At 39.0% G+C, this 24,636-nt stretch overlaps 1 protein-coding gene across 1 annotated transcript in view; it reads right to left on the bottom strand.

The window, feature by feature from the left end:
- Positions 1 to 24,636, bottom strand: part of USP7 (ubiquitin specific peptidase 7) — a 104,762-nt gene that overhangs the window by 58,845 nt on the left and 21,281 nt on the right. Inside the window, exons 2-6 of the mRNA XM_032786069.2 lie at positions 8,292 to 8,396; positions 5,600 to 5,798; positions 3,505 to 3,643; positions 2,549 to 2,637; positions 1,176 to 1,284 (exon numbers count right to left, since the gene is read on the bottom strand). Of these exons, the coding sequence (XP_032641960.1) occupies positions 1,176 to 1,284; positions 2,549 to 2,637; positions 3,505 to 3,643; positions 5,600 to 5,798; positions 8,292 to 8,396 (641 nt within the window). The remainder of the gene's footprint in view (positions 1 to 1,175; positions 1,285 to 2,548; positions 2,638 to 3,504; positions 3,644 to 5,599; positions 5,799 to 8,291; positions 8,397 to 24,636) is intronic.

Below are 24,636 nucleotides of genomic sequence, written 5' to 3'. Positions count from 1 at the left end.
TAATGCAAATAAACCCTTGCTAGTCAGAAAAGGATAACACTAATTTATTCAGCAAGTTAAAAAAACAGAAAAGAAAGGTTTTGTTATCCCAGGCACTATTTCACTGTACTAGGATTACATGCTATATAGCATTTCCATGTTGCTTTCTTGAGGTATTTGTAAGAATAAATATTTTGCTAGCAAGAGCTAGTTTTCTTTTGATAAGACATTTTAGAGTATACAAGCAGACATGCAAAAAGACAATTAAGCATGTAAGCAAAAATAATGCACTGAAGTCAAAATTAAATTACCTTTAAACCTCCCAAAATACAGGTCAATACTGTTTTAGTACCACCATTACGTAAGGTAAGACATTAACTATAGTGACCAATAATTTAGCTGCACTATATAAAAAACAGGAAGAATAAATGAATACATAAGCAACACTGAAAAATAAGTGTGTTTAACCTGTGAAGCAAAACAGAAAAGATTATTATGAACTGTTTTAAAGAGCCAATTCATTAATAGATATATAGACTTTATAAAGAGGGATGTGTGTGTGTGTAGCCGACAGATTGAAAATTAAGCGTTGAAAATTATTCCTTTATCTTGCCTGCTGCAGAGGGCTAAGTTAAAGTCTCCTTTTCCTGGAACAATTTTTGGCATCAACAACAAATAAAGCAGTACAGCAACAGATCCTTAACTCAAGCCTTGGCATGTATAAAGATATTTAGCTTATTTTTTAAAAAAGACAACTCAATAAACCCATGTAAACACACCTAAGTATTAAGACAAGTTCTCAGATCTGGCCTGATAGAAATCCAGTTTTAGTGGACTTGTATTACCAGAAGTTAATCAAACTGCAGTTTATCAGGTTTGGAGTACACTAACTACAAAGATATTGTAACCACCTTTTCTAGCTACTTGACAAAGCCTTTTGTTTACTGAGTTACAGAAAAAGGAGCTAACGGAGAGATTGGGAACCACTTTGAAAAACCAGAATAATGATCAAATTGGGCAACTGTGCTCTGAAGTTTTACAGAAAGGAGGGGATTCTTTTGAAAAGGAGAAAACAAAAAAATGGTGGTATGGGGTGAAAAACAGGGTGGAAAGCTATTTAAAACAAAAGCTATTTTGAAATATATCATTTTTGCTATTTAAATATTTGAAATGAAATTACAATGCTATTTAGTTACCTTTCGTAGCTGATTTGTGAAAAATAACGTCTGTAATAAACTGTTCATGTAACAGGTTGCTCCCTGGTTCTTTAACCCAACATATCCCGTGTGCTTCTTTGAATCCCACCTGCAAAGCAGTTAATGGTTAAAACTACAATTGATTATATATATAAAAAACTTAACTATAATGCAGATATATTTCTAGAGAACATTTGTTCTAGGCCAGTGGTTCTCAAACTGTGAGTTGCAACCCCAAAAGGGGTTGCAATTCCATTTTAATAGGGTCGTGATGGTTGACTTAGATTTGCTGGGACCCAGGGCCAAAGCCCGAGCCTCATCACCTGAGGCCGAAGTCTAAGGGTTTCAACCCTGGGCAGCAGGGCTCAGATTACAGGCCTCCTGCCTCAGGCTGAAACCCTTAGGCTTTAGCTTTGACCGCCCCTCCGCATCCAAGGCAGTGGGGCTCGGGCTTTGGCCCCGCCACTCAGGGTGGCGGGACTAGGACAGGGTCAGGCCCTGGGGTCATGTAGTAATTTTTGTTGTCAGTAGGGGGTCGCAGTACAATTAAGTTTGAGAACCCCTGTTCTAAGCTAATCAGCTCTATTAACAGAAGTTATGTGCTCCTTAGTATTACATTCTTTCTAAATAAAACAGATTACACATCACAACTGCCCGTCACCACATGCTCTTAGGATTCCAATACTACTATAAACAAAGGGCTATTCTTGTTAAATTTCCTTTTTTACGATTTTCTGAAGGCTCCCAGAGTGACAAGCATTTCATTAGTTATCTGTATTTAAAATTCAATTTTTAAATTAAAATTTGCAGTTCATAGCAGCCATCTTGCTGAAAAGTGACATCCAGTAATATAAGAACTCAGCATCAGGGAAGGCAGTTTTAAAACTTAAACAGTAAAGCAGGATTAAAATTAGGCGTTTGAACCACTGATGGTGGCAACCATACTGCTTGATGGTGGCAACCATACTGCTTGATGGTGACATTAACACCAAGAGTTTCAAGACCACAATGGCAAAGACTGTAGGTAATTTTAAACTGAAAAATAAAATTAGTTTATACATACTGAAAAGTGTTTTGCACCAAGTAAAGTTACAGAAGGTTGCACTGAACAACACAGGTGGAGAAGCTATTGGGACAAAAATCTCTATGCACCTTTCGAAACATGGGTACATTTCCCTTGAGATGCTTCATCAATTAAGTCTGAAAAAGTGCTTTGAGATCCTCTCATGAACAGTACCATATATTACAAATAAAATTAGATAGTTCAACAAACTCAAATGAATGTTCTAAAGGTTGACTTTTCTGTACATTGGTTTACTATGTATTTCTACTCAAGAGAGGGATTTTTTGTTTTGTTTTTAAAAGATACTTACGCCACTCCATGTGGAGCATCTGCTTGAACATAGACTTCAAAAGTAACCTTGTCATCCTCTATAAATCCTTTTTCAGGATCAGTAACTTCCTATTAAACAGAAATAAGAATATGAAATTTGCTGCAAAACTATTTTCTGAATCCTACAATGCGGAATGTCGTGAAAAACCCAGGCTGGATATTGCTCAGAATCTGCATATTTAAGTAAGCAACCATTTATGGAGTTCTTTTACTCAATAAGCTAAAAAATTATTGAAGGATACCAATTAATCTCTAGGACACTGAGCTCAAAGTACTGAAATAATTTTTAAATGTCTCAATGCAAAATCTTGTTTCTGGCTTTTATAGTTTTTGCAACAGTATTTCAATTCCCTGTGGATAATAGGATCAGTAATCAAAAGCTTTGTTTTGACTTAAAGCAGTTAATTTAGGAAACTATTCCAGGGAAAAGAGAAAAATTAAGGCCCCAGACTTCCATAATGCTTAAAAAACTGTCTCAATTTAAGATGAACATTAAGAGTAGTGTTAATTGAAAATGTCTGTACACATGCAGAGAACATAGGAAATGAGCAAGAAAACCTAGACTGTTCTTAAATGACAGTGATCGTGACCAACAAGATTTAAAAGAAAGTTGGTAGAATGATTTTTATTAAGTGAAGTATTAGTGAAGATGGGTCAATGGAGGAATGATGGAATATTTATGTGGGTCATTAAGTCCAGGTAAAATAGTTAAAAGGAATATGCACTGTGAGGTGCAATATATTAGCACTTAAAGGTATCGTCAGTATGAAACCTACTGATACCACAAGCATCATTCAAACACTAAGACAACACTTGTAGGAAGAAATTTACAAATAAAGCATCTAAGGCAGTATTAGAAGATCAAGTGCATGTACTGGTCTGACCTCCCAACCCAATAACAGCCCATTATTATAAAACTAATATATTGTTACTTACACTCCATGCCATAAAGTTGGAAAAGCCCCAGTCATTCTCCTTATGAAAGAATAAGTGACTAATACGACGACTGAATGATTTTTCATCGTCCTTATAATTTATTATCTTGAGAACTGCCTGTGCATGGCAAGACCATGACCTATAAAATTAAAAGATAACACTTGAAATAAATTTCAATTTTGTTTTCTTCAGTAACAGAAAACACTTTTACAAATTTTACTTGATACACCAAGTCCATATTTGTACACAGATGTCTACTTCACCTTTGTTCCTCACTAGATTCTTAATCTCGTTTAACTGCTGTCAGGAGCATTGTAAGAATTAATCTCCGTTTTTTGTGAGCCACACTGTACGAAGTTATGTTTGTTAAAGTGCCCATACTTTTTTCAGGAATGTGGTTTTAGATTATGTCCCTCTCTGAGAGCAACTGCTACACACTGTCTTAGCTGATTCCTCCTAGGATTTTTTTAAAGGATAACAGTGATTTCTCTTAAGCAAGGTCAGAAGTCTTTTAGGAAAGTGTTCGTTAATATTGCTAAGAAATAATAGCCGAGAGAAAAATCGCCGTCTCTTGAAGTTTCTTGCCAGAAATCACTGTGGCTAACTATTCACATCAAGCACGGTATATCGTACCTAGGTAGGGTATGTGAGATGAAAAACATTACTACTTCAAGAGAAAACGAAACCCAAGAAATAATGTGGAAGAGAAACTGCCATCACTCAGATTGAACCAGAAGTGGTGTGTGATATCATATAAGAATGAATCCATTGCACTTCACAGGAAACTTGCTCCTCCACAAAGCAGCATGTATCAATGCAGTTTCAGGAGACCACCCAGCTAAGAGGCAATGGTTTCACTGGTTTTCCCCCCCACCCCCCCCCAAACACCTTGCCGCCTGTCCCTCTTGACCCCACACGCTCTCCCTATGTTAGAACTCAACTCTATAAGGTGAGGTATGTCTCTTACAAAGTTTCCCAATAATCTGGTGGGCTGCTACATTACAAGATCAAGAGCATTTTGTCCAACAACTGCCAAAGGCTGGGGAACGTTGTCTCACTCAACACAGAAAGTATCTTGTCTTTACAAATGCAGATTTCTTTTATTAGAGTGTCAGGTGAGTTGGTTTAATGTGCTTTGCCACAAATTATCTAAGGGATCCTTCCCTTGGGGTGTGAGCCACTGCTTACTGTGGCTGACAGTGGGTGATCAAACTGCTAAGGCTGGTGTGGATAAAATCACATATTTATGATGCCTACTCTGGAAATGACTGGGTTTCCTCTTCAGGAAGCCATTACTTTTCTTGCTGGACAAGTTTACTTTTCTTGCATGGTTCTTCCCTCCTTCTGTTCAGACTTGGGGTGGCACTGAAGGTCTGAGTTCTCGGGGTCCAGCTGTATTCTGACAGGCAAAATTTATGAATATAAAAAATGCCATAGTCAATCAGACCAGTGATTCTTCTATTCTGGTATCCTGCCACTGACAGTGAGAAGCACCAGATGTTTCAGAGAAAGACGAAGGAAACTTGTGTAATGTACAATTATGAAATAACCTACTCACACGAAGTTTCTTTCTAATCCCATGGGACTGTGGAAGGGCAGAAAGCCATTGTTTTAAAATATACTAGCAACAAATGCTTTTCCTGCTTAATTTACCTAGCAACTGCTGTATCACAGAGATGGATTTATAGCTCAGATTGATTATGGGGATGTTTACTAGCATTTTAGCATAAAATTGGGACACATCTTCCTTTTCCAGGCCAGCAGCCTGGCAATGTTGTTGAGGCAGTGTGCTCCATCCTGACTGAGGGCTCCTCTCATTGCTCTAAGCAGTCCAAGAGAAGGATGGATGAGTTCCATCAGGGATTTCTGGTCAAGTAGGCCTAAATGAAAGATCAGCGTTAGGATGTGGGGATTTGAAGGTGGGAAGCAAAGAGTATATGAGAAGTAGAAAGATCTTCAGACACTGAAAAGCTTGTAAACTTCTGCTCCTCTGTAGAAAAAACTAGATTAAATAATTTTACCAGATGTTGGTCTTGCAATACAATTAAATAATGCCATATATAAGTTTGTATATTAATTATTTAAAGGGTCTTACGTGGAATCAGATTCAGCATTGCACTGAAGAAAGAATCCTACACTTTTTTGGTGTGGTCTGTCTGGGTACAGTCGTGGCATCACCATAATCTTCCACGGCAAATTCCGTACAAAGCAAGGAGGACTGAGGACTGACTCACTGAGCCTGTTGAAACGTTCAACTGTAAACTGAAATGTTGCTTCTGATCGCCAACTTGTGTCTGTAAAACGAAAATATAAGACAACTAAAATAGAACTTAATAATGTGAAGATATCCTTCACCCCACAATACACATTTCAAAAATACAGAACCAGGGGTGCATAAAGAAAAGTTTTACCAATCAATAAGAATGTGTAACATTTTAAATATTCACAAAGACTGTATTGTTACATAACCTGGTTCATGGCAGCACTTGCATATAAACTCTATCATTCTCAAGTATGTCCGAGATCTCAGAGTACCTGTTTTTATATTGCACTTCTTCCAATAATTCCTACATCCTGATGACTTTTTCCCTGGACAGAAAGGCTTTTCCTTTCACTATAATGCCATGTAAGAGTTGGATCAAACTGTTACTAACCCATCGATCCTCAGAGAAACTACAGCAGAACCTCAGTTACGAACTGACCAGTCAACCACACACCTCTTTTGGAATCCGAATTACACAATCAGACAGTAGCAGAAAAATAAAAAGCAAATACAGTACAGTACTGTGTTAAATGTAAACTACTAAAAAATTATGGTAAAGTTATTTTTTTTATTTGTTTACAAGGTAAGGAAACTGTTTCTGTGCTTGTTTCTTTTAAATTAAGATGGTTAAAAGTAGCATTTTTCTTCTGCATAGTACAGTTACAAAGCTATAGAAAGTCCATGTTCACTTGTAAACTTTTGAAAGAATAACCATAACATTTAGTTCAGAGTTAAGAATAAACATCTGTTCCCAAGGTGTTTGTAACTCTGAGGTTCTACTGTAAGACATTATTAATGATCTCTTTGGCTAACTGATATTAAAAGATCATCTAGTAAATGAAAGTATCACACATTCCTGGGATTTTCAGTCTCCCCAGTGTCTTTGAGAATGTTGCAGAAAGCCTAAACAACAGAGTCCTGAAACAAAACTCTTTTCGGTAGAAGAGTCATATATTTTCGGTGTAGCACTTATTCTAGAATGTGTAAGAGAATGCCTCTCAGCTTGGTCAATATCATGTAATGCCCCTGATTTATGAGAACAGGATAGAGTTTTTGTATCATGAAGCTAGTTTTTCCTCACACATTTGTTCTGTCCTTTCAAATCCAGGACAACACTTACTTCACACACTTTTTATTAGTGGAAAAATAAAGAGTAAAATCTTCTTGAAGAAGTCTACATCCCTACACCTGAGATGTTTGGGAAGAATCAGCTGCACTGTCCATGTTTTATTATACCATGTAATGCAGGTGACAGAGACTGATAAATATGACCAAAAAAGAGAGATTTTTACTAGGAAATACTCTTAATGTGCAAATTGTTGGCATGTATTTTATTTGACAGATTTGTCCATGCTTTTGGTTAAAAGGTTATTCTTTCCTGCCTTCAGAACCATTTCCTATAGCATTCACGCAAAGTCGAAGCTATTTTAACTGAAGAGGAAGTAGTTTATCTGAGTATCAGCCTTCCTTGTTAGCTGTGGTCACAATAAGCCTCTTTTAAACCTAACTCTCTTTTGCTTGATTTATTCTGCTATGTACATACAAAAGATATAATTTTATATAAATTCTTTGAATCCCTTTTGTGCTATTTGGCTGAAGATCAAGAATATTTATTCCCCTCTCTCTGCAGCCTGTGCTACCATCTTTTCTAAGGCAATACTAAATAACCCTTTACTACCACTGGTAACACTCATTTGACATAACTATCACCCAGTTATGGTTTCAGCCAAAATGCTCTCTCTTCTTGCCACCACACAGAGCACAACTCTTTAACGTGGTCAGTATCCAAACCACTAAAGGTTTTATATGTCAAAACAAAATCCTGAATTGCACTCAGATGAATCAGAAATCAATGCAGACCACGGATGTAATATGCACCCAACAGGAAATACCTGTAAATAAGCCAACAGTTGCATTTTGCACTAGCTGAAGTTCCCAACTAGTTCCCACGAACAGAGCATTTGCTGTTATAATGGTTTGGATCACCAGGATGAGGTCCACTTCCAAGAAGCGTTACCATTGTATAAAAGTTGTCTACAGCCCCTACTTGACTACTTAGCAAAACACATGGGGATCACAATGTGCACTCTACTGGAAATACCTGCTGGGACAGTTGCAGGTATGGCACAAAGTAATTTAATGCACTGTATTTCTCACAATGAGTGGTGCATGATAAATTTTGAAGAACATGCATATTATCAGACTCTGACAAGATTTAAAATGAACAGCCATCTACAACATGCTTATTTTTTCTGCTGATAGCTTTTGGGATCACCTCTCTTGAAGAATGACTAATCTAAAAAGGAATTCCCATACAGAAATTTAGACATTGTTTATTTTCTCTATGGGGAAGCAAAAACTCTTTTCCTGAAATAACATCATTATTAGAATTTTTTTAGAATCAGTTTTACTAGAGCAGCACCACCCAGAGCCCCTAATCATGATACCATTGCGCTGGGCACTCTACAAATATAAAATAAATAACAAGCTCTGCTCACAATACTTTCATGTCATATTTACTTACCATCTTCCATGTCTTCTTCTGTGTTGTTGTGTCCATCGGCCATAGCTACATTCCCATTGATGACAGGATTTTGCGTAATTCTTGGTGGATCATCTGTATCTCCAGCTAATAAGAAAAAAAATTATCAGTAACTTATTCCTTGTTTACATGGAAAAATTTCAAAATGACATAAGCAATACCAGAAAAAGGCACTCTTAGTCCATATTCTTATTCCTGAATTAGTGTGTCCACACAGGGAGTTCTAGCTATAATTATACCACTACAGTTCTGCTGGTAAATTTCCCTGTGTAGGCAAACCCTTATTGGTTAAGTGTCATACTAATGCATAACAGACTTAAAATTATAATTTAATTCCTAACAGATATATGTACTTTCCTATATGGCATTACACTTAGTAGTCCATACAGAGTTTTATTAAATACAATACATATATATTTAATAATTTCTAAATGACTATTCTCAGGCCCTTTCAAACTGCATACAGTTAGAACTGAAGTAATACTGATTAATCAATTAACAGACACATTAATTTGCTCTAAGACTGCCTGAATAAGCAGTCTTATTGATTGCCTTTTAAAGAAAAAGCAAGCACTACAGCACATGTAAGAGCATGTTTAAGATCTTAAGAATGAAAACTTAGAACATTTAAAACCATCCCTTTGCCAACTCTATCATTACCACGGCTAACTTGTGCTAATATAGTTGTTTGAACATATACAGAGAATTTATGCACCTAAAAAACAACATCCTATGACGTATAAGAAGTTTGACTTAAAAATGTATGCCTTCTGATGAGATATACCAACACACTACCATAACACTGTTTCCACTTCTTTCTCTCCACAACATCTCCCCCACCCCCATATGGATCACTCACTCATGCTAAGAGTTCATACAGACGCCATTAACCCTCAACCACCCATTAAAATCAGATCCAAGTGAGCAGATCCTTTTGCCTATAGAGAGGCCCACTAGCTTCAGTAAGACACTAGGCAGCCATAAGAGTCTCTTTTGGGCAGATCTACTGCAGTAGCAAAACTACAGAATGACTCTAAAAGACAATGCCATCCACACACATGCTACAGAACAGAAATGGGGATATCAGACTTTGTATCTGAAGCTGATGATTAAGATATACATTCATATAAGTTTAAGTTTAGGATTACACATTTAGTTGAGCTGAGTACTAGTCCAATTAATATTTCTCTTATGTCGAAGCACAATTCTCAGGTTACATTTTAAAGTTGTACAAATCTATCGCTATCAGAACACGGACGTTATTTAGTAGGATGCATGGGAGACAGGGACTACCTATTTGCAATTAAGGGTATTATTTTTATTTAACAAGCTAATTTAGAATTTTAAAACTGCATTTAAAAATCCTTGCATGGAGATAGAAGGAAATAGAAGTGCATCTTGCAAGAGGCTAACCCATTGTGAGGAAACCCATGTGAATGGCACTGAATATTATATAATAAGATGCTATGAACCAACAGCATCCAGGAAAAGGAAAACTGATTTCAAATCCAAGCAGTTTGAGCTCATTAGCCTTGGAGGGCAAGTAAACCAGGGTAGATCCGCTGATACCTGCTCCTTACTGGCCAGCAGGCTATGACATGGCATTCCCATGAGCTGGATAGGGTGTATTAGCCTAACGAGCCATAAGTGCACCCAAAACTCACTTTTTATAAAAAAAAGCACAGTAAACCAAAGAGATTTTAAAAAACTAGGCCAAGCATTTATCATCAGGATATCAGCAAATATTTGTGTTGCAGCTCTCACACATCCTTATTCAGCCATTTTCCTTTGTACGTGCCAGACACTGGCAATTAACATACTGAGCAAGCAGCACTATGAAATCAACAAGTCATCCTCCCTAATAAATACTGCAGAGTCCTAGCTTTAAAGAATTCAAAGAAATGCAAATGATTCAATATACATAAACGACAGGAGTTAAATATTCTAGTACTGTTTCTCTCTTGCTTAAATAGCTGTTTGTTAACTTAGTTGTTAGAAATGGAGCAGGAAATGAAAGTCACTACATTGTTTCTTGAATAACCACCAACATGGATTTCAAAATACCCAACCCAATTAGCACAGTATAGTATACATTTGGCAAGCTGGTCAACTGCCTGCCTGTTACTTGACCATTCTCAAATATTCCAGCAAGAATACTGCTGATGTAGGCAGCAACCCACCTTTTTCATCGTTTCATGGTGCTATCTGTAAGCAAGCCTAATTAAATGTCTTGATCACTCACTTATCTACATTCTAATGCTACCTGTTGGACATTAGTGTGCTATTTAAAGTTGAACATCTTGATTGGCTTGAATCTTTTAGAACAAAACACTTAGGTAGGTATGTCGTTGTTTGTATAGCAGGCCATCAATGTACCTCGGGTTTACAAAAAGCACATTAAGCAAATTAAAGCACACAGTCCCTGCCCCAAAGAGCTTACCATAAAAAGTTGGGTCGATGTAAGGCAGCTTATGTTGACTTATGTCAGTGTACACACTACAGCTTTGTTCTGCTGATGTTAATGCCCTACTACACCGACATAACAACTTGAACTCAATGACAGGTGTAGCACTATATCAGTGTAGTTAGGGTGATGCAGTGTTGGTTGTTAACTATCTTGTCAATTTCACAGAAATTGACATGAAAGCCAGGCAACTAGAGTCTGGCTGCCCCGGGCTCCCCACTCCCAGCCAGGCTGCTGCCTGGAGGCTCCCTACTCAGGGAACAGAGATGTCCAGGTGGCTCCCCTCTGTTCCCAGCAGGAAGTCGGGAGCTGAGAGCCCAGGGGGGCAGCCGGGCTCCCAACAAGGAGCTGGGCGGAGCTGAGAGCCCTGGCTCTCAGCCCCCCACGCTGCCCCTCTTCAGTTGGTGGAAGGACTCCTGGTGAGGACATGCTCCAACAACAGAAGGAGGGTAGTGTGGACAACAGCCACTGCAGCAATTACTGCGATGGCTGTAAGTAATGTCTACACTACAGCCCTAAGTCAACCTAACAAAGGTTGACTTAGGGCTGTAGTGTAGACATTACTCTTTTTCTATACTGTTGTTACTGCTATAATAAACCAGTGCTTTAAAATATTAGACTTTTTTTAACCAATATTTGACCAATTATTTTTTGATCAGTCAAAAGCACAACTCTGAAGCCATATTGCTGAACTACATCTTCATTTTTGTCCATTCAAAAGCATTTTGAGTGTGGTTGCAAGCCAATATCGTAAGAGGCAGTCAGCCACTGAATAAGTACTGGAATCTATAATCTATATCTGTTGGGAAAAAAACAACCTTTTTTACAGAAATAATTAAGTAGCACACAAGTGTTACTGTCCAACAAGTAATCAAGACATTGTATTTGTCAAAAATGAAAATGATCTACACAGACTGAACATCAATTTATGTTTTCTAGAATCAGCTGTGTCAGACTGACACCTGGCTTGCAACACTTATCTAAATACACAAAATACTGAAGATCAATATTTAATCTGTTCTTTTTATACATTTGTTTATAAGTTTCACCTTTATGAAATTACACATTTAATGGGAGAATTCTTGGGACTTGAAAAGTTTATCTCAAAAGGATACAGCTACCTGCATGTTTTTTTCCTTTTTGTATCAGTTTTGATTTTTATTATACTTTTAACAGTGGATATATATATATATAATGGCTAAACACACAGTTTCCATATGAAAACAATTAACACATTCAAGACATGAACCATTTGGTGGCTAGGGATGTCAGGTATACAGTCTTAAGTAAGAGTAACCGTACCCTTATAACACACTTTGTTTACACTAAAGTTAATCTCTCACAGCCCACAAGCATGTCTATTACCTTCAAAGGCTATTCAGCACCCTGGACAGAGCCAAACTTGTTCTTCCAAAAGAAGAAGAATCCAAAATCTAGAGGTCTGACTTCCTCCCCTGAAAGGATGGGCACTTCTATTTGGATACAATTCCTCTTATTAAAAAAAAATAAAATACAGCAATATCTGAGGCCTTTCACTTTATAAGATGACTTTTTCAGAGATATTAAATGAAGCAATGTGCAACATTCATGGTATGTGCTTCATCATAAAGAGGCTAGAGCAGTGGTTCTCAACTTATTTACCTTTGTGGGCCGCGTATGTGGCCCAGAATGTGTTATGTGGGCCACATCCAATACTATCTGTATGGCCCTGAGGATGTCACATGGGCCACCGCGCAGTGCTGACTGGTCCACAAGCAGCCCACAAGCCACAGGTTGAGAACCACTAGGCTAGAGTCTCAGATACTCACTGGACACAACTCATTCATTCCTCCTATCAAACATTAACTTAAATCCTCTGTTCAGTAATGTTCTCTAGTTAAGCAGGAAGTTCTCCAAAACCAAACAAGACCACCTTAATTTAATTAGAATGTGTTTGAGATTTTAAATTCATCCAAGTCAGGAAATGGAAACAATGCACCATGATGTGGCATTATCATTATTGTGCATTTAAATATTCTTGCTTTTTATAAAAAATGGGAAACTAGATGGTGCTAAATGCACATTTGGAATGTATGACTGAAAGATTATGCACCAGATCTTGACTTCCACAACAGCGGTGGAAACAGGCCAAAAAGCTCTCTCTATCAGGGTAATTAAGTTTTCCTCGATATGGGGGGATCCTCAGCTAGTGTATAGCTGATATAGTCAACTTAATGCTAGTCCATTTCTTCCTCTTCCACCCCTCAAAGTATAGGGAGCATGAATATGGACAGACAATTTATGGGGTGGGGCTGGAAGACAGCCTGCACTGCTACTACTGTACTCGCTCTGTGGGCGAGAGGATTTCAGTATGTAGGGCTCTCAGTGCAGCACCTTTCACAAAGAATACATTCACTAAACTTTTAGAAAATAATTTAAGAAAAGAAGACAAGCATTTAGAGCTTCAGTTACACAGGCACTATGGCCTAGTGGATAAGGCAGTGGCACTGAACTCCAGAGACGTAGGTTCTATTTCTGGCTCTGCCAGAGGTCTACTAGGTGACTTTGGGCAAGTCATTTCAGCCCTGTGCTTCAGTTTCATCATCTGTAAAATAGAGGCAATCATACCATACTTTTATAAATGACTGAGATCTACAGATATTATGACGGCTAGATATTTTATCATTGTTATTTATGAAGCCAATGGAATAATCAAATCAGAATCATCCTAATGGAGGATCTGAGCCTCCTTGAAAGGTATACTGGATTACCATAAACCTATTTTGGGTTCCATTAAACTGGTGTGCATGCAACTGTCTCATATGGAACTATTATCTCATCATACTTCGTGGAATGCACTTATGAACGTGTAACTTTTATTCATGCAGTACTTGTGTTAATGTGTATGCCTTTGTGAATTTCTCATTAAAGAGACAATGTAAGAACAAATTTGGCTCATAATTCAGGCTTTACTGTAAAAGATTTTTCAAAGCGGAAGGAAAGCAGAAATAGTCCCATGTTCCTCTGTTTATTAAACTCCAGTACAAACTGTTTTCAAACAAACATTCCATGGCCATGTTTGGAACCCAAATGTTTCAGGCAGTACAAGAATCAAAAGTTAAAGGCGAGAAACCGACTCAATAGCTAAAATGAAACTGACCAATAAACTAATTTTCAATTTTGATTGCTAAAAGAAATGGCAAAAATAAACAAATAGAATAGCAAAAAGTAAATTATATCACTACAACTCTTTCTAAAATTCTTTCCGTTTTAACATATTAAGACACAGGTTCTCAAACTTTTTCAAAGTATGGACCACATCCTAGTAGGGAGATTGCCTCTATGGTTACCTCCCCATCTGCCACCACAGAGCACCCCTATAACAATCACAGCAACTACTTATTTGTTCTGAATGCTAGTTTAACCTAGAGTAGTATCTCTTATTCTTATAGATAAAGCATTAAATAAGTTAGAGGGAGGTTTTCAAACAAACTGAGCTCACTACAAGATTCTGCTGTCCATTCAGAGAAGCCCTATGATTAAACCAAGGAGGGATAAATGGAATAGATTAAAGAAGTGTTGGCACTTTTTAAAAACATTGGTTCTCAAATTTTTGTACTGGTGATCCCTTTTACACAGCAAGCTTCTGAGTGTAACCCCCTTTATAAATTAAAAACACTGTTTTTATATTTAACATAATAAATGCTGGAGGCAAAGCGCGGTTTGGGGGTGGAGTCCGACTGCTCAGGACCCTTCATGCAATAACCTTGCGACCCCCTGAGGGGTCACAACCCCCACTTTGAGAACCCTTGTTCTAAACAATCACACTTGGTGACAGAGGTAAAAAAAGCCTGAAATATGACTACAGAAACAAGTAACAATGACATACATTTGCATATGGACTATATAAAGATTTGATCTTTTGAAATATACCATCTCAAAACATTAAATCAGTACACAGTTCTGGACCTGTCTTTGGATATTATGTTAAAAGAAAGTCTTATGGAATAGCTAGCTTTCAGAATAGTGATCCAGGAAGTAAGACTTGGGCTTGGTCCACACTACAGATTTACATCAGTATAATCATGTCGCACACTCCTGAGCAATGCAGTTATACTGACCTAACCCCCAATGTAGACAGCGGTATGTTGACAGGAGGGCTTCTCTTGTTGACACACCTACTGCCTCTCGGGGAGGTAGAGTACCTACAAAGCTCTCCTGTTGGTGTAGACAGCATCTTCAATGAACACTACAGTGGCACAGCTGCATCAGTGCAGCTGCGCCAGTGCAGCTCTGTACATATAGACAATCCCTTACTCTGTTCAGCAGTGAAGTAATGCAAGTAATTGTATCTGGATTGAAGCCATGGAACCTGAATTGAGTGTATTTATAGCAGTTTACAAAAGACGAGAGAAGAGAAAATTCCTACCAGTTCAAAAGTAGTGGCAGTGAGTTGCCACCTGCCAGGAACAGGGGTAACTTGCAGGTTTTGTTTGTTACATATGTCACAACTAAGATCACCAGGCATAAGAATCTTAGACGACATTGACCACAGTGCCTAGGTTAATTTATGGACACTAATTTATGGATAATTTAAAATCAGAGTTCGAACCAGTTTCTTTACAGAGAGGAGGAAACCTCAAAAGTAAAAAGAACGTGGCGGAAGCCCACAAACTGAGGTTGTTAAACAGGACCAGAACTAGAGAGCCTTATGAAATCAAGATGTGTCAGTACAAGCTGCTTCTCAAGATGGAAGTTAACACTGAAAGACTGTATGGTGTTGCTGTAAAGAGTACGAGTGAATATGGAAGCACTTGCTGTTGGTTTCAGCTGACATCCCATGTCCACAGATGAGAATGTGAAAAATGGTTGGCTGTTGTAGTAACTGGTACTGGGCCACATCATATACAGCAGTGGTTCTCAAACCTGCAGCCCATTCAGCCCAGAGCTGCAGCCCATGTGACATCCTCAGGGCCACAAAGGTACCACTGGATATGGCCCACAACGATAAATACGTTGAGAATCACTGTTAAACAGCATGAAGATAGGGAAGAAGTAAGGTCAAGAATGTACCAAAAGCATGCAGGAATGTGAAGATCTGATGTGCCCATTTCCACTTTGCCACATCTCTGCCTTTGGGTGCAGGGAGACCTGAAGACAAACCAAGATTTGCTACCTCAGATACTGGACAGAATAGCTTGACTAGAGGAGCGCGTGAGATTTTCTAGTGTCAGCAGTTCCATAAAGTTTTGATTTTATTTTTTTAAATTGGAGAGCGGAGACTGATGGGGAACAGAAGGGCTCAATTCTTGTTTACTGTCCTAAATAGACAGTTGAAACCTGAAGGTTCCATAGCAGTTGGGCAGGATCCTAGGAGCTGCATGTTGTTTTTTTTAACCTAGAAAAATGGTTCTTACAGCTGAATAAAACTTTCAGTAAACAGTGCCTACTAAAGAAAGTTAAATAACCCAGTAACCACCCAAGACAGCAAAGACCTGAAGCAGCGTGGCAGGAGAGAACACAGAAAGGCTGAGGAAATATTACTAGAGACTGAAATAAGTTTTTTAAAGGCTGACCTTCTTCAGTATCAGTGTGCATAAGCAGGTTAACCGCAAAATATGTAATCCAGGTCTAACTTTCTACCTGAGAGTCTACATTTTGTTGGACCATTTGAAAAGAAACACTCAGATTGCTCTTATGTCCTTCTTAAGCAGCCTGAAGGAACCAACAGGTAATGCTACTTAAGGTATTTAATACATTCTTTTTTTTATTTGGAAGATAAATTTAATTTCACAGACATTATATTTGTTGAAATTTTACAAAGCTACTGTGTTTAAAGAATAACACTTGTACATGCTTGAAGTGATCATTTGCTAACTGAGATTGACATTTATAACGACAGACTTGAGCCAAAATCCCAAATGCTTGTGGACATGTAAGCACTAAAATCAGTATCTGGTAATTTCAAGCACGGTTTTACTTTCCATCTCTTCTCCTCCCACCAAAAACCCTCCCATTATGGGAGCTGGTTATGAGTATGACCAAAATATGGGATTTAAGAAAGATTTTAGTTTAATATACTCTTTGCAAAGTAATCACTAAAGCCATTACAAAAACCTCTAAAATGAGGCTCTGACTTCCTGATCAAGCAAAAGCAAATGGGAAACTGGGAGCCCCAGCTTGAGTCGATTCCTGTGCCCTTAAATAGAGCAAAAGCTGCGGAGAGAGACCCTTTGCTCCCTCAGAAGGTAAGAAATAATTCATACAATTCCTAAAGGGAAAAAGCCATGCCCTAAATTCAGTCAATTTACAAAAGAGTATGTAAGAGATTTTTAAGCAACTAAAAAGAGATCAAAACAAAGCTTAGAAGGTTGTCCATCTGATGAAGACAGGAATTGGACTGGCAGAATCCCCCTCTTTATAGTGGGCTAACATGACACAGTGGTTGATTACTTGTTCCTATTTGCTGTTAGAATATAAGCACAATTCTTAATTAAGCAACTGGAAGCAGGAAAATGGGCATTAAATCTACACCACTGTTTGAGTGAAGAATAAAAGTATAGAACATAATTTTCAAGAGAATGGTAGCAAAACAAAATAATAAAAATGAAAAAAGAATACTGGAACAATTTTTGCAATCTTCAGAGGTCACCTCAGGGACAATGTAATTCTCCTAAGACATTATTAAGGAAAACAGAAGTACAAGATAAAAGGAGGAAACAAAGATGGGGTGGGTGAGAAAAGGAGTATGTGAACATGCAGGTGCCAGGATAGCTGTAAATCTGTGTCTGGATGTAGACTTAAGGGTAAAATTATTACGACAGATTACATTCATGACTTTAAAAAACTATGTCGTCTGCACACACTATAAAAAGTGTTTTTTAATTTTATTACCAATGTAGAGGCCAATTTGCTTTTGTTTCATTTACATCTATTTCATTCCTGTGTGACTCCATAGCTCTTTCTGATTCCATGACAAGCAGCAGAATTTGAAGGCTGATATATTCCTCTAAACAGGAAAGCTACAAGAGAGGATGACTAGGGGTAAGTCTTCACTACCGGCCCTATTGGCGGGTAGCAATCGATTTCTCGGGGATCGATATATCGCATCTCATTTAGACGCGATATATCGATCTCCGAATGCACTCCTGTCTACTCCGGAACTGCACCAATGCGAACGGCGGCAGCGGAGTCGACAGGGGGAGCCACGGACGTCGATCCTGAGCCGTAAGGACGGTAGGTAACTCGATTTAAGATACTTCGACCTCTGCTATGTTATTCACGTAGCTGAAGTTGCGTATCTTAGATCAAACCCCTCCCCTAGTGTAGACCAGCCCCATGATTCCAGTTGAGGATGCTCAGAGAAAAATTACAAGCCAAGAGGCAGCTCTCAGATGAAGGAAAAAGAGGTGTCATGAATGTGGTAAAAAGGAAGAATTTTCTCGTTACGGAGATATACAGCCAGGTAATTCTTCCATCAGATACCATGATGATCAATGATGTAGTGTTTGATTATCAGGGAAACTAAAAACTCCATGAGTAATTATTTTTCCAAGACAATTTTCATAGTACAGCAAACTTTGAGGGGGAAGGAGGGGAGAGACATTTATAAAAGAAAAATGCAGCTGGACAATATATGAGCTTGTACAATGTTATCAAAAAATCCTTTGTATATAGATTTCATACAGTCATAGATATATATGCTGGAAGGGGCCTCAGGAGGTCATTTGGTCCATACTCTCCTCACTGAGGCAGGATTAAGTATACCTAGATCATCCCTGACAGATGTTTGTCTAATCTGTTGTAAAGAAACCCTGCAGTGACAGGGATTCCACAACCTTCCTAGGTATCCAGTACTTAGTTGGAAAGTTTTTCTTAATGTTTAACCTAAATATCCACTGCATCAAACTACACAATTTTCTTCTTGTCCTATCCTCAGTGGATATGGAGGACAACTGACAACTTTTTACATATCTGAAGTCTTATACGTCCCACCTAAGTATTCTCTTCCCTGGACTAAAAACATACTTAGTTCTTTCAACCTTTCCTCATAGGTCATGTTTTCCAAACTTCTTATTTTTGTTGCTTTCCTCTGGACTCTCTCCAATTTGTCCATATCTTTCATAAAGTGACGTACTCAAAACTATTCCACCTGAGGCCTCAGAATTGTTGAGTAGAGCAGAACAATAACTTCTCATTTCTTACATCCTACTCTCCTGTTAATGCACCCCAGAATGACATTTGTCTTTTTTGGTGAAGCATATTGTTGACTCATTCAATCTGCAACCCACTATAAATCCCAGATCCTTTTCTGCAGCACCACCGCTTAGCAAGCTATTTCTCATTTTGTATTTAATTTTTCCTTCCTAAGTGTAGTATTTTGTACTTGTCTTTAATAAATTTCTAATTATTGATTTCAGACCAATCCTCCAATTTAACAAGGTCTCTTTTGAATGCTCATCCTGTCCTCCAAAGTGCCTGAAAACCCTCTCAGCCTACATCTACATCTGGGAATTTTATAAGCATGCTCTCCACTACATTATCCCCAAGTCATTAAAAAAATACTGAATAGTACTGCACCTAGGACAGACCCCTACAGAACCCCACTTGATATGTCCTCCCAGTCTGACTGTAAACCATTGATAACTACTCTTTGAACATATGGTTTTTCAACCAGTTGTGCACACCACTTAAGCTAATTTCAGGTAGACTATATTTCCCTAATTTGCTTATAAGAGTGTCATTTAGGATTGTATTAAATGTCTGACTAAAACTGAGGTATCTACTACTTCCCTCCATTCGCTACAGGTTACCTAGTCAAAGAAGGAAATTAGATGGATTTGTCAAGAACAAATCATGCCAAACCAATGCCAGCTAATATTTATCACCTAATTATCCTCTATGTGCTTACAAACTGATTGTTTAATAATTTGTGCCAGTGTCTTTCCAGGTATCAAAGTTTGGCTGACTGATCTAAAAATTCCCTGGTTCCTGCTTTTTTCCCTTTTTAAAGATTGGAAGTAAGTTTGCCCTTCTCCATTTCTATGGGACCTCACTCAATCTCCATGAGATCTTTAAGACAATCACTAATGGTTCAGAGATTGCTTCAGCAAGTTCCTTAAGTACCCTAGGATGAATTTCATCAGGCCTGGATGAACCGACTATGTTTAACTCATCTAAATATTAGTTAATTGTTCTTTCCCTATCCTGGCCTCTGTCCTGGTTCTCTCTCTCTCTTTTTTGTTATTTCATAAAAAAAAATATTATCGCTTCACTGATTGTAGCTTATAAGCACTTCAGCCAAGGTCTAACAGTGTAAAAGAAAAAATGGAAAATTAGATCATCATTAACACATGACAAATAACTCTCTGCGGGATCAAACTTGCTATCTATAACCTCTGCCATACCTGTAAAACACTCAACGATGACCAGATAGGCAACATGCCATAGTCATTACTGCTTATTACACTAAGCACAGTCATCCCACTGTTATCTTGTGCTTCCTGCCTATGTTGTATCCACTTCTTGTCTCTCACATTTAGACTGCAAGCTCTTTGGGGCAGGGACCATATTTTCACATTGTGTGTGTATACTGCCTAGTACAGGGGTAGGCAATCTATGGCACGCATGCCAATGACAGCACACAAGCTGATTTTCAGTGGCTCTCACACTGCCGGGTCCTGGCCACTGGTCGGGGGGGGGCTCTGCATTTTAATTTCAGTTTAAATAAAGCTTCTTACAAATTTTAAAAACCTTATTTACTTTACATACAACAATAGCTTAGTTATATATTATAGACTTATAGAAAGAGACCTTCTAAAAACATTAAAATGCATTACTGGCACGCAAAACCTTAAATTAGAGTGAATAAATGAAGACTCGGCACACCACTTTTGAAAAGCTGCCGAATCCTAGCCTAGTACAATATAGTCTGTAGGCACTAGTGCAAAATCCATAAAGAATGATGCCATATATCCAGCATCGTGACTACATTATCAGATGTAACAGACTCAGGAGTAAGCCTTTATTTAACTCAAATCTCTGATATTTAAACAATATAGAAGAAAAACAGTTCACCTTTCAGATACTTCAGTTTTAATGCATGTATTTGAGAGTTTCTCCCACTAAGAGTTATCTTTATTTGAAAACAAAAAAGCAGCAACCCGGACAACAACAACTTCCATGGCTGCAGTCCTGCAAAGCCCAACCCAGCACTTTGTTCTGTGGCTGCAGCCCAGAAACCTGCCTGCATCAAGGACCAAATAGGAAGTAAGGGGCTATGGGTTGGAAGGAGAGATTGTGGGCAGAACTACAGTGGGGAGGGCTCCTCTCCCTGTGCTCTCTGGGCTACGCCCTGCTGGGACACTGCACCCAAGGAACCACTGGGACATGCTGAGTCCCAACCCATGGAGAGGGCAGGGAAAGATACTGTGCACACAGGGCCTCAGCACTTTCACTCTGTATAGACTGCAACCCACCATCCTAGCTGCTGCCCTCCCTGCAGCGCAACAGTCAGGGAAAGCACATCCCAGCATTCCTCCCCAGGTACAGCCCTGCATCCTTGCTTCCAGTTACTAGAAACTGCCAGATAATAGCAACTTCTCGCTGGCTACCGAGGGTCTGTGAATAAGCAAAATCTACTGTCCTTTTATTGAACTCTGTGGGTGAAAGAGCTAGATATTACTTATGGTGGGGGGTTTTTGTATTTAAAATGTGCCTCACCCTTGTTATTGAAGCACATAAAACATCAAAATTCACACAATTATTCAGTGGATCAATGGCCACCATTAAAGTCCTTACCCTCCAAATGTTTTAATTAAACTTTGGCCAAACCACTACCAACTTTCTACATATTTAACTTATTATATGATTGATAATTAGGCTTTATATAAATGAAATGTTTATCTGAAACACTTTGGCGTGAACACTGAACATAAACATTTTTTAATTTGTCATTTGCACAGTTTTATAGTTTCGCTGAGGCAGTCTCTGGATATATTGAAAACATTCATTTTAGTCAATTTTTATACAATATTAATATGATTTGTAAGCTGTAGATGCAACTAAAAGTCTTATGACTTGTTCACAAGACAATAGAATTTGTGTGCATTTTTCTTTAACAAGGTTTTATTAGATGCACCAACTTATCTAGCTGGCTCAACTACATATCAGAAGTTTTCTACAGTGGATATAAACATCTTTTACTTTAATTTGCAGAAATAGTTTGTCTCAGTCATTCAGAAATGGTAATGAAAAACTGTTTTTGTCCACTCTACACCAGCACCTAAGCCGTTTTCAATAACAGACAGAGAAGCCCACTGCTAAGAATCATTCACTAGTTTACCTTCTAGTGCAAACTTGTCTCACGTGGCTAATTATGGGAAACTGACAGTTCTCAGTAGAACCCAAAGTGAAAAATAAAATTGTTGACCAATTATTTTCTTACATGGTGATGACAGAGAAGTTGTCCCCAACTTTTCTTGTCGTGTTCCCCACTTACCAGTAATGGAATCTGTCTGCACCCCTCCTTCATTACTGCATGGCCAAGGCTTCCTCAGCAGAGAAGCTTGGGCTGAAGGTGGAGCTGGGGGCAGAACTAGAATAGAGGCGGAGCTGGGGACAGAGGCAGAGCTGGAGAGGGGGAGGGAAAGCGAACGAGAGCAAAGTGGGCTGGGGACAGAGGTGGAGTGGAGCTGATCTGGGGGCAGAATGAGGCTAGGTGGAGCTCTCACCCCACCCCATGTGGGGGCTGGCCTGGACCTCGCCATGCCTATCCCTCCCAAATGTTCCTCTGTGCCCCACCCCCCACCCCCGGTTGCACCCTACTATATGGGGACCACTGTGATAGAGGCTGAAATATCATCCTTGGACTAACCATCTAAAGGCATACAACAAAACCTTGTGACTTACATGGCAATTATTTGGTTTGCACTATTCTCTTCTCAGATATAGCTACAAAAGCAGCAAGGCTATTGGAGGGGCTTACCAATTCTTAAGTCTTGTCTATGAACATTCCAAAGATGATAACGTGATAGTGCCTTGCCTTCAGCAAAGGTATAACTAGACCAAGCCTACAGACAACACTTTAAGTGACGTGTTTTACAGTACCACATCCCTCCTTATGTTTTCACTGCTTTACTAGATAACTGATCTACCTCTGCAATAGCAAAAGCCAGGCTCTGCCCAACAACCATTGCTAGGTAGAGCAAACTGCCATTATCCAGTCTGGCAAAGTTCTAGAGCAAGTGTGCGGTACTTAAGAGGAAGAACAAACCTTCTGATACAGGGAGAAAGAAACTGAAACCATCCAGAGGGAGCAAGGCTACTTTAATTGTGACAAGATAGGCAGTGACATCTCCCCCTTCCAGGTCAACCTTACTGTTATATTTTCTTTGATTACATACCCAGTTAAGAACCAAAGAGAGTCAGTGAAAGCTATTTAGTAAGTAATCTTGACTTGCTGCTGACAAGATATTACTGAAAACCACTAAACCCCATCAAAGCTGCACCATTTCCCCCACTGTTTTAAAATTTAAAAAGGACAGCATACATCTTGATTTTCTGACTCAGCGGAATTCCTTGTAAACAGAGATTCAGCTATTTGAGCATTCAGTCATCTGTCTCCTTCTTATGTCATATCAAATGGACTATCAAGTTGACAAGGGAACCTTAAAATATTGATTTGCATAATACCTGGATGTTTGCTATGAGTATAAGCAAGGGAAGGTTTGCATTTAAATGGTAATAGCAATACTTAAATTATTTGATAGAAGTTAAAATGTCATTAAGATTTGTACATACTAGTTTTAAAAATAAATGAGTTCTGGATGTGGTTTCAAAACTCAGTGAAACAGATTTCAAAAGATATTTAGCGCATTCACATAACACCACTTTGAGAACTACCATATATACTCGTTCATAAGCTGAATTTTTTTTTAGTAAAAAAAGGGAAGCACAAAGATGAGGGTCGGTTTATGAACGGGTATAGCGAGGCAGAGGTGGGAAACAGCCCCTCCCCCCAACAGAAGGAGCAAGGAGAGCAGCAGAGCCAGAAGGGAAGAGGTGGGGCCACAGTCTCTCCACTTCTGCCCACACTGTTCTCCCTCCAGACTCTGAAGCAGCTGCAGCTTGGGGGCTGGCAGGCAGCAGCCATGCCGCTTGGCCCCGCCCCCAAGAGCAGGCTGTGGCTGCACTGCCCGGGTGCCAGAATATGCTGCAGCCATGCCACCTGGCCCACCCTACTGAAACATGCTGCAGCTGTGCTGCCTGGTCTGGCCCGTTGGACCAGGCTGAGGACACGCTGCTCAGCCTGCCAGAGCAGCTCCAGCCAGGCCAGAGACATCATCCCCTGGCCCTCCCCAGAAAGGGGAGAATGTGGGGGTCCTGGGCTAGGGGTGGGGTCATGTGGGCAGTGGTCACAGGGATTACTCCCTTGACTCCCAGCTTGACCCCCCCCCCAAAAAAAATTTCCCCACCAGTTGCTGTCCCAGCCCATCAGGGTAAGCAGCTGGCGCCCAGGACACTTTGTTTACTTAGGTTTACCTCCATGTCTGCGGATGCTCAAACCATCTCAGCCTACCAGTGGCTTACCCTGATGGCCTGGGAGCCAAAGTTTGCTGACCGCTGAATTATAGAGTTGGCTTATAAACGGCTTATAAAAATTTTCCATTTTTACTTATGCATCTTGGGGGAGGGGCGGCTTATAAACGAACCAGCTTATGATCAAGTATATACGCCAATTTATTTACGGAACGGTAATTTGTCGAAGTGGAGTCAAAACAGTATTTGAGGTTACTTATCTCAGAGATTCTGTAACTGTTCTAGCATGGTTTCATACTTGTAGAACCATTCGTACAAACTGTGTTATTAACTTTTAAACTCATC

Source organism: Chelonoidis abingdonii, chromosome 9 (genome assembly GCF_003597395.2).
Source record: "Chelonoidis abingdonii isolate Lonesome George chromosome 9, CheloAbing_2.0, whole genome shotgun sequence".
NCBI lineage: Eukaryota > Metazoa > Chordata > Testudines > Testudinidae > Chelonoidis > Chelonoidis abingdonii.
Note: the sequence above shows the minus strand (reverse complement) of the source record. Positions and strands in the feature narration are given on the sequence as shown.